General features: G+C 58.5%; 1 protein-coding gene across 1 annotated transcript; it reads right to left on the bottom strand.

Annotated features, from left to right (window-relative positions):
* Positions 1-264: 264 nt before the first annotated feature.
* On the bottom strand, positions 265-13,901 carry BAZ2A (bromodomain adjacent to zinc finger domain 2A; the record flags this gene model as incomplete). The annotated part of the gene is given in 20 exon segments (XM_050987678.1): positions 265-1,429; positions 2,683-2,826; positions 4,883-4,952; positions 4,955-5,114; positions 5,856-6,002; positions 6,075-6,207; positions 7,116-7,399; positions 7,475-7,638; positions 9,351-9,506; positions 9,580-9,805; positions 10,308-10,876; positions 10,964-11,099; positions 11,177-11,236; positions 11,325-11,487; positions 11,882-11,956; positions 12,050-12,264; positions 13,067-13,321; positions 13,417-13,608; positions 13,715-13,780; positions 13,863-13,901. Coding segments are annotated over 20 exon segments (3,423 nt in total), but the record flags the coding sequence as incomplete, so codon positions are not given.
* Between the last annotated feature and the right edge of the window lie 3 nt (positions 13,902-13,904).

Raw genomic sequence — 13,904 nt, 5'->3', positions numbered from 1 at the left:
GGGGGAGGGGGCGAGGGGGGCGGCCAGGACCCCCCCACCCCCCCTTGAAAGGGGGGGCCGGGCTCTTCCTGAGAAGTGGAGGCAGGGAAGGGAAAAAAGGGGAGGGGGGGGAGGGGAGGGGGGCCGGGACCCCCCCCCACCCACCCCCCACTCAGCCCCTCCCCAGTTTGGTCCCTGGAGCTGGGTGGGGAGGGGTCCGAGGGGATTTTGGGGGGGGGGGGGGGTCTCCCCGTAAAGTGTCTGTGTGGGGGGGGGAGGGGGAGGGGGAGGGGAGGGGTCCCGGCCGGGGTGGGGGAGGGGCTAAGTCCACTTTACTGGCCGTTAATGCATGAGAGGATGCACAGGAGTGCTCGGACATTCACTAAACTATTGCTATCGTTAAATATTCCCAAGGTTTGGGGGGGGGGTCCCCCTTTTTTTGGGGGAGTTTCCCCTTTTTTGGAGGATTCTCCCATTTTTCAGGGGGATTCTCCCCTTTTTTGAGGGGGATTCTCCCCATTTTTGGGGGGATTCTCTCATTTTTTGGGGGGATTCTCCCCATTTTTTGGGGGGATTCTCCCCATTTTTTGGGAGGATTCTCTCAATTTTTTGGGGGGATTCTCCCCATTTTTTGGGAGGATTCTCTCAATTTTTGGGGGGGATTCTCCCCATTTTTTGGGAGGATTCTCCCCATTTTTTGGGAGGATTCTCTCAATTTTTGGGGGGGATTCTCCCCTTTTTTGAGGAGGATTCTCTCAATTTTTTGGGAGGATTCTCTCAATTTTTGGGGGGGATTCTCCCCTTTTTTGAGGAGGATTCTCCCCATTTTTGGGGGGATTCTCCCCATTTTTTGAGGAGGATTCTCCCCTTTTTGAGGGGGGGGGACAAGGAGGGGAGGGAGAGGGGAGGGGGGGATCCTGTTCCTGCTCTTAATTCGAAAATGAAATTTGAAAGAAAGCAAGAAAAAAAAAAAAAAACACCTCTTTTTTTTTTTTTTTTCTCTTTTTTTTTTTTGGCTTTACACCAGTCTGTGAGTTTGTGGTGCTGGAAATAAAAAATAAAAAGGGGGATGGGGAAGGGGGCTAGATTTTGGGGAGGGGTCTAAACAGCATGAAAGGGCCTCATAGTGGGGGTGGGGGGGCCCATTCACGCTGCTTTATGGGGTTGGGGGAGGGGGGAGGAAAAAAAAAAAAAAACCCCAAAAAAGTGGGATCAGCAGGCAGCGAGAGCAGCTCCAGAGGAGGAGTGGTGGGGGGTGTGGGGAGACCCCCGGACCCCCCCTCACGGGTTGGGAGCGTGTTTTCCCTGATAAAATTCCTCCCACCGGCTCTGGAAGAACCGGCGCATGGCGTGGCCAGCCCGGCCCACGGCTGAGTCGTCCTCGTTGAAGGTCTGGCAGTTGTCGAACACCAAAAGGGCGTCGGCTGCAAACTCGGCCGAGCTCGAGTACCTGAGGGATGGCACAGCCTGGGTGGGGGGCGCTTGGGACCACCAAGGACACCCCCAGACCCCTCAGCAGCAAAGGAACCCCGTCCCTGTGAGGGAGGTTTGGGAGGGGAACTGATCCTCCATCCCTGGGAGAGACCCCCAAAACTCCATTCCCAGGAGGGGATGGGATCCCCAGGAGAGACCCCCATCCTTGGGAAGGACCCCCAAAACCCCATTCCTAGGAGGGGATGGGATCCCTAGGAAAGACCCCAAAACCCAGGAGAGACCCCATCAATCCCATTCCCAGGAGGGGGTAGGATCCCTTGGAGGGACCCCCAAAACCCAGGAGAGACCCCCAGAGCCTAGGAGAGACCCCAACAGCCCTGGGAGGGACCCCCATCCCAGCTGAGGGACCCCTCAGCACCGAAGGAACCCTGTCCCTGTGAGGGAGGTTCAGGAGAGGAACTGATCCCCCATCCTTGGGAGGGACCCCCAAAACCCCATTCCCAGGAAGGGGTGGGATCCCCAGGAGAGACCCCCAGAGCCCAGGACAGACCCCAACAGCCCTGGAGGTTCTCCCGTTCCCAACAGAAACCTCCAGCCCTGGAGGAACCCCCAAACCCACAAAGGTCATCCCTCGAGGGACCTCCAACCCCTGGGATGGACCCTGCCAGTCCAGGAGGAACCCCCAGCCCTGGATGGATCCCCCAGCCCCCAGAGCAGCCCCCAGCCCCAGGATGGATCCCCCAGCCCCTGGAGCAGCCCCCAGCCCAGCTCACCCCCCCCCGCAGCAGCCCCAGGCCCCCCAGGAGCAGCCACCAGGAGCCCCCAGCCCCGCTAACCCCCCCTGCAGCAGCCCCCAGCTCAGGATGGATCCCCCAGCCCCCCCAGCAGCCCCCAGCCCCCCCAAGCCCAGGAGCAGCCCCCAGCCCCGCTCACCCCCCCCAGGAGCAGCCCCCAGCCCCAGGAGCCCCCCCCCCAGCCCCCCCAGGAGCAGCCCCCACCCCCCCAGCAGTCCCCAGCCCCCCCAGGAGCAGCCCCCAGCCCCCAGCCCCAAAGAGACCCCAGCCCCCCCCAGGAGCAGCCCCCAGCCCCCAGGAGCAGCCCCCAGCCCACAGGAGCAGCCCCCAGCCCCAGGAGCGCCCCCAGCCCCGCTCACCCCCCCCGCAGCAGCCCCCAGCCCAGGAGCAGCCCCAGGAGCAGCCCCATCCCCAGGAGCCCCCCAGCCCCTCCCAGGAGCACTCCCCAGCCCCAGGAGCCCCCAGCCCCGCTCACCCCCCCCGCAGCAGGCGGGCCCGCATGGTGCCGAAGTCCATGGGTCTCTTGATGACGCGGCGGTAGCCGGGCACCAGGCGGGGGTTGACGGGCTCCAGGAAGGGCCAGGCGTCCTCGTGGGACTCCATCTCCATCAGGATGATCCTGGCACGGGGGGCACAGACCCGGCTGAGGCAAAACCCTCCCCTCGGGGGGGAGTTCTCCTTCACTCGGGCCACCAGTGCCTCAAAAGGCTGATTTATTGTTTTATATTTTATATTAAAATAGAAACCATTATCTATTTATAATATATATTAGATTCCTTATTATATATATAAAATGATATATTAGAACTACACTAAAAGAATAGAAGAGATGAGGATCTGACTCTGTGTTCAGAAGGCTGATTTAGTATTTTATATTAAAATATAAAATATTATATATTTATTATATATGTTATTTATATTATTATATATATAAATAATATATTAGAACTATACTAAAAGAATAGAAGAGATGAGAAAGAAGAAATGAGGATCTGACTCTGTGTTCAGAAGGCTGATTGAGTATTTTATATTTTATATTAAAATATCAAATATTATATAGTTATTATATATGATATTTATATTATATATATAAATAATATATTAGAACTATACTAAAAGAATAGAAGAGATGAGAAAGAAGAGATGAGGATCTGACTCCGTGTTCAGAAGGCTGATTTAGTATTTTATTACTTATATAAAATAGAAAATATATTTATATTTTTTATTTTATTATTATATATATATAAATAATATATCAAAACTATACTAAGAGATGAAAAGAAGGAATGAGGATCTGACTCCAAGTTTCAGAAAGCTGATTTATTATTTATTACTTATAATTAAAGTTTAAAATATTATAAATTTATTAGATCTATTATATTAGTTATATTATTACATATATAAATGAAATATTAGAACTACACTAAAAGAATAGAAGAGATGAGAAAGAAGAGATGAGGATCTGACTCCGTGTTCAGAAAGCTGATTGGTATTTTATTACTTATATTAAAATATAAAATATTATTTCTGATACATATTATTTATATTATTATATATATAAATGATATATTAAAACTAGGCTAAAACAATAGAAGAGATGAGAAAGAAGAGATGAGGATCTGACTCCGTGTTTCAGAAGGCTGATTTATTATTTTAAGATATATATGATATTTTAATATCTATATATATATATAACATAAATCAATAAATCAGCCTTCCGAAACGTGGAGTCAAAAATCTCATCTCTGCTTTCTCATCTATTCTTTTAGCATACTTTTAATATACCATGTTTATACATACTAATATAAATAATATCATATACATCATAATATATAATCTTTATATTTTAATATAAGTAATAAAATAATAAATCAGCCTTCTGAAACATGGAGTCAAGATTCTCACCTCTTCTATTCTTTTAGTACAGTTTTAATATATCATTTTTGATATAATATAATAAATAATCTATATCAATATATACTATTTGTATTTAAATATCATATATAATAAAACAATAAATTTTAATATAATGGATATCATAAAAGAATAAATTTTAATATTATATATAATAAAATACTAAATCAGCCTGCTGAAACATGAAGTCAAGATTCTCATCTCTTCTATTCTTTTAGTATAGCTTTAGTATATAATTTTTATATATAATATAAATAATATAATATATATCATAAATATAGAATATTTTATATTTTAATATAATATAAGTAATAAAATACTAAATCAGCCTTCTGAAACACAAAGTCAAGATTCCTATCAGGTCCCTGGGGGACACCGGGGGTCCCTGACCAGCGCAGCCCCCTCCCCACAAATTCCCATGGGTCCTGGGACACGGGGGTCGACCAGCGGCCCCCCACAAGCCCATGGGTCCCAGCGCAGCCCCCTCCCCTGCCCCACCCACAAGATTCCTGGGTACCAGGCCACTGGGGGTCCCTGACCAGCACAGCCCCCTCCCCACAAGATTCCCATGGGGTCCTGGGGGCACACTGGGGGTCCCTGACCAAGCGCAGCCCCCTCCCCATGCCCCCAGCCCCACAAGATTCCCATGGGGTCCCTGGGGCACACCGGGGGTCCCTGACCAGCGCAGCCCCCTCCCCACAAGATTCCCATGGGGTCCCTGCCCAGCACAGCCCCCTCCCCACGCCCCCAGCCCCACTCACTCGCAGAAGGTCAGGTCGCTGGGCTGCCCCCGCAGGGCCGAGCTCCTCCTGCGGGGAGGGCTCCGAGCCCGCCCGGGCACCGGGGGGACCCGGGCAGCCCCTCCCGGTGCCGCGGGGCCGGGCGGCGCCGCCGCGGGCTCGGCTCCTCCGAGCCGGGGCTTGCCCCGAGCCCGCGGCCCCGTTTCCGTTTCTTGCCTCGCCGGGGGGAGACGGGGTCCCGGTACTGCCCGGCCTGGGGGGGAAAGGGGGGTCACCCTCTGTGCCCTGTGCTCCTCTTCACACTGCCCGAGCCTCGGGAGACCCCCGGGGTCCCGCCCGGGGTGGGAAGGGGGCTCCTGGGGGTCAGGATAGCAATGGGAGGGCCACCAGGGTCTCTCCTAAGGGTGGGGGTCTCTCAGATCCATCAGGGTCTGCTCTGGGGGTGGGGGTCTCTCAGACATCATCAGGGTCTGCTCTAGGGTGGGGGTCTCTGACATCAGGGTCTCTCCTGGGGGTGGGGGTCTCTCAGACATCATCAGTGTCTGCTCTAGGGGTGGGGGTTTCTCAGACATTATCAGGGTCTCTCCTGGGGGTGGGGGTCTCTCATCAGGGTCTCTCCTGGGGACCAAATCCTGACTCCAGAGGGGTGGGAGCCCCTCTGGGCTCACCAGAGCTGGGGTGGGGACCCCTCCTGGGTCTCTCCTAGAGATATGAGGGTCCCTCCTGGAGATAAGAATTTTTCCTGGGAAAGGGGACCCCCCACCCAGGGGCATGGGGGTCCCTCAGAGACCACTGGGGTCTGTCCCAAGCACAGGGCTCTCCCCTGGGGCTGGGGGTCCCACTCTCCTGGGGCTGGGGGTCCCATGGGGGATCCCTCTTGGGAACCAGACTTTCTCCCATCACCAGCACCTCTCCTGGGGACGGGGGGCCCGGCAGGGAGTGGGATCCCTCTGGGACCACCCCGGCGGGGTTTGGGGGCTTCCCCCCGACCTACCCTGGCCACGCAGATGGAGCAGAACCAGTCGCCCTCGGGCACCTCTGTCATGCGGGGCCGGTGGCAGTAGAGGTGGCAGCCGCGGTCGCAGCCGTCGCACAGCAGCAGGTGCTCGTCGTCGTCCCCTCTCCGGCAAACCAGGCAGGTCTGGGGGGACACGGGGTGGGCTCAGAGCTGCTTTGGACCCCCCCTCTGTCCCCCCCCAGAGCGGGGTCTCACCACTCTGTTGACGGATTTCTCCCAGGCGATGGATTTCTCCAGCTGGAAGATGCACAGGGACACCTGGGCGGCGCTGCGGCAGCGCTCCAGCGTCTGCCGCCACGTCCGCACCCGCGGCGTGATCTCGTACGAGCTGCGGGGACAGCGGGGGGCTCAGCCCGGCACGGGGGTCCTGACCTGCCCCGGGGCATGGGGAACCCCCCACAGCCCACAAGGGATCCCACAAGGAGGGGTCTTGGTCGCTGCTCAGCCCTGACACCCATGAGACCCCTGTCCCCAGGGGAGACCCCTGTCCCCAGGGGAGATCCCATCCCTCTGAGAGACCCCATCCGTCTGAGAGACCCCATCCCTCTGAGAGACCCCATCCATAGGAAGAGACCCCATCCCCAAGAAGGAATCCCATCCTGAGGACACCCCCACCCCCAGGACAAACCCTGCTGACCCCCACGTTCTCAGGAGGGTGGGAATGAACCCTCAGCAATCCCCAGGAATGACCCCTTCTCATGAATTCCCAGGGATGACCCCTTCTCACCAATTCCCAGGAATGACCACTTCTCACCAATTCCCAGGAATGACCCCTCACCAATTTCCAGGAATGACCCCTTCTCATCAATTCCCAGGGATGACCCCTCACCAATTCCCAGGGATGACCCCTCACCAATTCCCAGGGAATAACCCCTCACCAATTCCCAGGGATGACCCCTTCTCACCAATTCCCAGGAATGACCCCTTCTCACCAATTCCCAGGGATGACCCCTTCTCAGCAATTCCCAGGGATGACCCCTTCTCACCAATTCCCAGGGATGACCCTTCTCACCAATTCCCAGGAATGAACCCTCACCAATTCCCAAGGATGACCCCTTCTCACCAATTCCCAGGGATGACCCCTTCTCACCAATTCCCAGGGATGACCCCTCACCAATTCCCAGGAATGACCCCTTCTCACCAATTCCCAGGGATAACCCCTTCCTAGCAATTCCCAGGGGATAACCCCTTCCCAAGGCACTGCAGGGCTCGGGTGGGGCCGTCAGCTGCACTCACATCTCGGTGGTGCCCACGCCCAGCTCCCCGGCTCCGCTCAGCACGGCTTTCTCCACCACCACCTCGTGCAGCGGCCACAGCGGCTCCTTGAGGTAGCGGCGCTCCAGGTTCTGCTCCAGCGCCGCCAGGCGCAGCACGGCCAGGTCCAGCGGGTTGGTGAGCTCCCGCCGCAGGGGCAGCCCCTCCCGCCTGCTGCGCACCGTGATGTCCTCCAGGGGCTCCACTTTGTGCTCGCAGTACCTCAGGTCATCCCGCACCGAGTCCGGGCTGGGACACGTCCAGCCCTGCGGAGGAGCGAGGTCAGTGCTGGTCGGTTTTTGGGTCAGTCAAGAATTGGGGTGACCCTGCCTGGCACCCACCCGGATCTGCAGGTCGGCCATGAGGACGCGCTGCTCCAGCTCCTCCACCCACTGCAGCACGCCCAGGTCGGTCTCGTAGGCTCTGTCGGGCACTGACCACTGAGCCAGGGCCTCCCGAGACACCGCGGCGGCGGCCGGGTCCGGGCGAGGGTGGAAGATGGGGTCTGGAGAGGAGAGAAGGGTCAGGGAGGGGAACAACATCCCAGGAGACAGGGGAGAGATGGGGTCTGGGGAGGAGAAAAGGGTCAGGGAGGTGAGCAACATCCCAGGAGACAGGGGAAAGATGGGGTCTGGAGAGGAGAGAAGGGTCAGGGAGGGGAACAACAGCCTGGGAGACAGGGAAAGATGGGGTCTGGAGAGGAGAGAAGGGTCAGGGAGGGGAACAACATCCCAGGAGACAGGGGAAAGATGGGGTCTGGAGAGGAGAGAAGGGTGAGGGAGGGGAACAACATCCTAGGATACAGGGAAAGATGGGGTCTGGAGAGGAGAGAAGGGTCAGGGAGGGGAACAACAGCCTGGGAGACAGGGAAAGATGGGGTCTGGAGAGGAGAGAAGGGTCAGGGAGGTGAGCAACAGCCCGGGTGACAGGGGAAAGATGGGGTCTGGGGAGGAGAGAAGGTGTCAGGGAGGGGAACAATATCCCAGGATACAATGGGGTCTGGGGAGGAGAGAAGGGTCAGGGATGGGGGAAAGGCAGAAGAGCCCCATCCCGGGAGACAATGGGGTCTGGAGAGGAGAAAGGGGGTCAGGGAGGAGAGCCACAACTGGGACATGATGGGGTCTGGGGAGGAGAGAAGGGTCAGGGAGGGGAACAACATCCCAGGAGACAGTGGGGTCTGGAGAGAAGAAAAGGGTCAGGGAGGAGAGCCACAGCCTGGGAGACAGGGGAAAGATAGGGTCTGGGGAGGAGAAGAAAAGGGTCAGGGAAGAGAGCCACAACTGGGACATGATGGGGTCTGGGAAGGAGAAAAGGGTCAGGAAAGAGAGCCACAGCCTGGGACATGATGGGGTCTGGAGAGGGGAAAAGGGGGGGACAGGCAGCAGAGCCCCATCCCAGGACAGAGGGGGAAGATGGGGCCTGGAGAGGAAAAAAGGGGTCAGGGAGGAGAGCAACATCCCAGGAGACAATGGGGTCTGGAGGGGAAAAAAGGGGTCAGGGAAGGGGGGAAAGGCAGCAGAGCCACATCTTGGGACACAGTGGGGTCTGGAGAGGAAAAAGGGGTCAGGGAAGGGTGGAAAGGCAGCAGAGCCCCATCCCAGGACACAGGAATCTGGAGAGGGGAAAAGGGGGGGTCAGGAGGGGCACAGAGGGGGGACAGGCAGCAACCCCCCCCACCCTGGTGGTGTGGGTGGAATGTGGGGTCTGGGAGGCAGAGGGTGGGCTCGGGGGGATACATGAGCAGTAGCCCCCCAGCCTAGAGAGCAGCCTGGAGCAGCAGAGGATGGGAGGTAAAGGGTGGGCTCAGGGGGGGACCAGGGAGCAGCCCCCTGCCTCAGGGATTTGGGCAGAAGATAAAATCTGGGGGCTCACAGGGGGACAAGGCAAGAGCCCCCCACCCAGCTGAGGGTCTGGGGGTGGGCTCTGGGGGTGGGATCAGGGAGGAAACAGAGAGCAGCCCCCTACCTCAGGGATTTGGGCAGAAGATGAAATTTGGGGTCTCACAGGGAGACAGACAAGAGCCCCCCACCCAGCTGGGGGTCTGGGGGCAGGGGGTGGGCTCAGCAGGGGGAACAGGGAGCAGCCCCTTGCCTTAGGGATTTGGGCAGAAGATAAAATATGGGGGCTCATAGGGGATCAAGGCAAGAGCCCCCCACCCGGCTGGGGGTCTGGGGGTGGTCCCTGGGGGTGGTCTCTGGGGGGGTCAGGGGGACTCACCGGTGGTGCTCCGGAGGCAAACCTCGCGCAGGAACTCCTTGTGCTTGGTCAGGTGCTTGTGCAGGGCTTTCTCCCGGATGCCACGCGGGTGCAGTGCCCGTGCCACTGCCTCCAGCTCCTCGGGGTCCCTCAGCCACCACCAGCCACTCTGCATCTCTGCAAGGCCAGTGCCACGGCTCAGTGCCGTGCCAGGGGCACCAGGGGGGGTCCCGGGGGTCCCGGCTCTCACCGGTGGGCACCGGCTGCTCCGTCAGCTGCGTCAGGTATTTCTGCTCCATCTGCTTGAAGAATTTGGTGGGGGGTCTCCCTCGGCGTTTGGGTTGTCCTGGCACGTCCTGGAGCTTTTCCAGACTGCCCTGGCTGCGGGGGCAGGCGCCGTGGGCCCTGGGGCCGGCGTGCACGGGCGTGGAGGCGAGCAGGGGAGCCGTGGGGTCGTCTGAGGGGAGGCCGTTCAGCTGGAGGGACGGGGGGAATGTCAGAGAAGACAGAAAATTATAAAATATTCTGCCTTGGAAAGGACCCACAAAGATTATCAGAGCTGGATCCTCAGCCCCTGAATCCTGGACACCCCAACCCCACAGCCCCTCAATCCCACAGCCCCTAATCCTACAACCCCCAATTCTTCAGTGCCCCAATCCCACAGCCCCCAAACACCGCAGCCCCTCAATCCCACAGCCCCCTAATCCTAGAAACCCCAATTCCTCAGCCCCTCAACCCTGCAGCCCATCTATCCCACAGCCTCCAGTCCTGCAGCCCCTCAATCCCACAGCCCCCCACCCCTGGAGCTGTTTCCCTTCCCCCCAGCCTGTCAAGGGCAGCAGGACTGATCCCCCTCTGCCACCAGGTCACACAGAGGGTCCCACCCCACTCCCTACAGCCACCCAGGGAGAATCCCCCTCCCCATACAGCCCCTCGGGCTGGGGTGTAAGTGCTGGGTGCAGCCCCCCCACCCTGTACCTGCCGTGCTGAGCCCTTGGGGGGCTCCCCCCTGCTCTGGCTGCGGGGGGCTGCGGGGGGTCGTGGCGAGGGCTCGGCCGAGGAGGTAGCGAGGGGGGCTCGGTCGTCACAAGGCGTGCGGGGCAGCAGGTTAAACCAGGGCCCTCTCTTTGCCACAGCCCCCGGGGCTCTCTCCTCTTCCTCCTCCTCCTCTTCCTCCTCCATGGGGTCCGAGGGGGCCTCGGGGAGCCCCGTGTCCCCTTTGCCGGGGCTGCTGGCCGGGGTGAGGACCGAGTCCTTGAGCAGGGACGACTGGGTCTGGCTCAGCCAGGACAGGAAGGCCGACTGGCTGAGGTCGTGCTGGCTCTGCCCCAGGGGCTCTGGCTCCTCCAGGACCCCGTTGATGGGCACGGGGCAGGGCTCGCAGTGCTGGGCCAGCTCCTCTTTGCTTTTCCGGGGCCGCCCCCGGGCACGCGAGGCCGGGCAGCTCGTCCGGCTGGCCACGGGCACGGCGGCCGGCTCCTCCTTCACCGGGGACACCAGCGGGGACATCTTCTCCTCAGGGGGCTCCTGAGCCACCGCCTCAGCTGCTGTGACAGCAGGAGGACGAGCAGGTGAGACGTGGGCTCCTCTCCCAGCTGTGACAACCCCCCCCAAAAAGCCCCTTCCCCGCTCACCCTCCGCGCCCTCCACGAAGATGCCGCCCAGGTGGGGCAGGACCCAGTAGCGCCTCCGGAACCGGTCCTGGCCCAGGGAGGCTGCACGAAGGGTCTGGGAGGAATGGAGCAGCTTCTTGCGGAAGAACATCTGCCTCTGAGGAGAGTAGGGGGTGGTGAGGGGGCTGCAGCCCCCCAGCAGGGCTGAGCTCCAGCCCTCCAGCACCCGCTCACCTTGGCCAGCTTCTCGATCTGCCGCTCCAGCTCCGGGACGCTGGATGCGGACGTGTCCACCTGGGGAAGGGATGGGTCAGTCAGGGAAGAGACCCCCGAGGTGGCACCCTCACCTCTGCCCCCCACCACAGAGCCTGGAGCACCTCACCTCCTCCTCCCGGCGGGATCTCCGCCCCCGGGTCTCCTCCTCCTCCTCCATCTCCAGCCCCAGGTCCTCGGTCAGGCGGGAGCTGCGCCGGCGCCGGCCGTCCTCCAGCCCCGTGATCTCCGACTCAGGACGGCCCGTCTTCTTGGCCAGGGCGACCTTCAGCCTGCCAGGACACAGGTGGAAGTGTTGGCTACCTATCCCCCTGATTTTTTAAGATTTTTTAAGCCTTCTGATGTTTACATTCTTCTAGCAAACTTCCTCACACACTTTCTGTAAATAACTTCAGTGTTTTGCATTCTTTTATGGAGGAGGAGAAATTTGATGGACTGTTGGTTTCGCCAGCGTCATTGGAGAGGTGGCACTGTCACCCTCCAACCCACTGTCACTTTTGGAAAACTAAATGTTGGAGTCACAAAATAAACTTCCCTTTTTTCACCTTGAGAGCAGAGGTGTGTGAGCTCGTTTTGTTTTGTGACATCCCCCTGCCCACCCTGAGGCACCTGGTCACTGGGAGGGGAAGGTGCTGAGGCTGCAGGTGAAGCCCCCTCCCCACCAACCTGCGCAGTCGGCCCTCGATGATCCACTTGCTCTTCCTGTAGCTGGCCATGCTCTCCAGGGTCTTGTCGATCTCACTGCACAACGGGAGATGGGGATGGCTACAGCGAGCAGGACCCCCCCCCCCCCCCCCAACCCGAGGATTTTCCTGCCCCCCCAACCAGCCCCACCTGATGATGAGGGCGCTGCTGTTGAGCTCGTTGATGAGGAAGACCAGGATGGAGGCTTTGAGCTCGGGGGGCAGAGCCTGGAAGGGTTTGGTGCGCAGCCCCTCGCACAGCTCCGCGCCCGCCCCGTGCGCCGTCAGGAAGCAGCGCAGCACCTCCGACACCGTGTCCCTGTTCAGGCTGATCTCCGACACTTTCTCCCCCAGGATCTTCAGGGACTGGCCAGAAAAAAGGGGAGAGGTTTGGGGGGCTTTCCTGCTTGCCCCCAGAAGTGGTTCTGGGTGCTCCTGCCACAAGGATGGATGGGGGGACACCCCAAAAGGTGCTGGGGGTGAGGAGGGGGCTGGCCACCCGTAGGGAGAGCAGCACATCCCAAATTTTGGATTCTTTGTCCTGAGGTTTGCAGGCACTGACAGCCCCAGCCAGGGCAGGGGAAAAAGAGAGAAAGAGAAAGAAAAAGAAAGGGGAGGGAAGGAAAGTGAAAGTGAAAGCAGAGATAAAAATAAAAAGGGGTGAGAAGAAAAGGGAAAGAAAAGAAAGAACAAAGAGGTGAAAGGAAAGGGAAACTGGGGGGAAGAAGAGAAGGGGAAAAGAAAGTTGAAGGTGGAAAAAGGATTGAAAAAAGCAAAGGGAAGGAGAGAGGGGGAAAGAAAAGGAAAGAGGGGGGAAGAAAGAGGAGGGAAGAAAAGGGATGGGGAAAATGGAAAGGGGAAAAAGAAAGGGAAAAGAAGAGGGAGAAAGGAAAGGGAAGGGGGAAAAAAAAGGGTAGGGGAGAAAGGGGTGGAAGGGATGGAATTGTCTGACCTGGTGGGGGAGATCTCACCTAACAGGGGGGTCTCACCTGGAGGGGAAGGGGTCTCACCTGGTGGGAAATGGGGTCTCACCTAACAGAGGGGTCTCCTCTAACAGGGGAGGTCTCACCTAACGGGGGGGGTCTCACCTGGCAGGGGGCTCTCACCTGGCAGGGAAGGGGCTCTCACCTAACAGGGGGGTCTCACCTGGTAGGGAAGGGGCTCTCACCTGGCAGTAGGGTGGCAGCCCGGGGTCGCAGAGCGCCGCCTGCAGCAGCCTCACCAGCAGGTCCTGCAGCTGCCCCGCGCCGGGGGCCACCCCCAGCAGCCCCTCCTGCAGCGCTCCCAGCGTGGGCACGTCCCGGGCTGGCTCCAGCCCCAGCACCTTCCCGTAGCTCTGCAGGAACTCCACCACCGTCAGGCAGTCGGAGAAGGCGCGGCTGGGCAGCACCAGCCCCGGGATGCGGGAGAAGGCTGGAAGGGGCTGTGGATCACGGAGAAGAAGGGGGGTGTCAGGGTGTCCTGGGCCAGCTGGTGGCTCCCCGGGGTGACCTTCCTGAGCTCCCCAGCACAGCCCACCTGGTGGTCCCCCAGGCACATGTCCTCCGTGGGTTTCTTCATCTCCTCCAGGATGAGCTGCTGCCGCCGCCGCTCCTCCAGGCGCCGCTGGGCCAGCAGCCCCTTGTCTGCCTTCCGAGCCCCCTTGGCCTTCTTCTCCTTGGGCCTGGCCTTGTCCTTGCCCTTCTCTGGCTTCCCCTTCTTCTCCTTGGCCTGAGTCAGAGCCCGGATGAATGGAGAAAAAAAGGTAAGGGGGAAAATCCATTTTTTATTTTTCATCTCCTCTCTCTCCCCAGCCTACTCATGCCCACGGTCTCACCTTGGATTTCTTCTTGGCCTCCTTAGCCCTGGGGGCTTTGGCCTCCTGCTTCTGCTTGTTTTTAGCCTGAGGTGGAGACAAGACTTGTTCAGGGACCCCCTGCACCAGGGGAACCCCCCCCAACCCCCACCAAGCCTCATTCCCGCACCTTCCGCCTCATTTTCTTCTTGATCTTGCTCATTTTCAACTT

This window comes from Serinus canaria, unplaced genomic scaffold (genome assembly GCF_022539315.1).
Source record: "Serinus canaria isolate serCan28SL12 unplaced genomic scaffold, serCan2020 HiC_scaffold_113, whole genome shotgun sequence".
Lineage (NCBI taxonomy): Eukaryota > Metazoa > Chordata > Aves > Passeriformes > Fringillidae > Serinus > Serinus canaria.
This window is presented reverse-complemented; position numbering and strand designations above follow the sequence as displayed.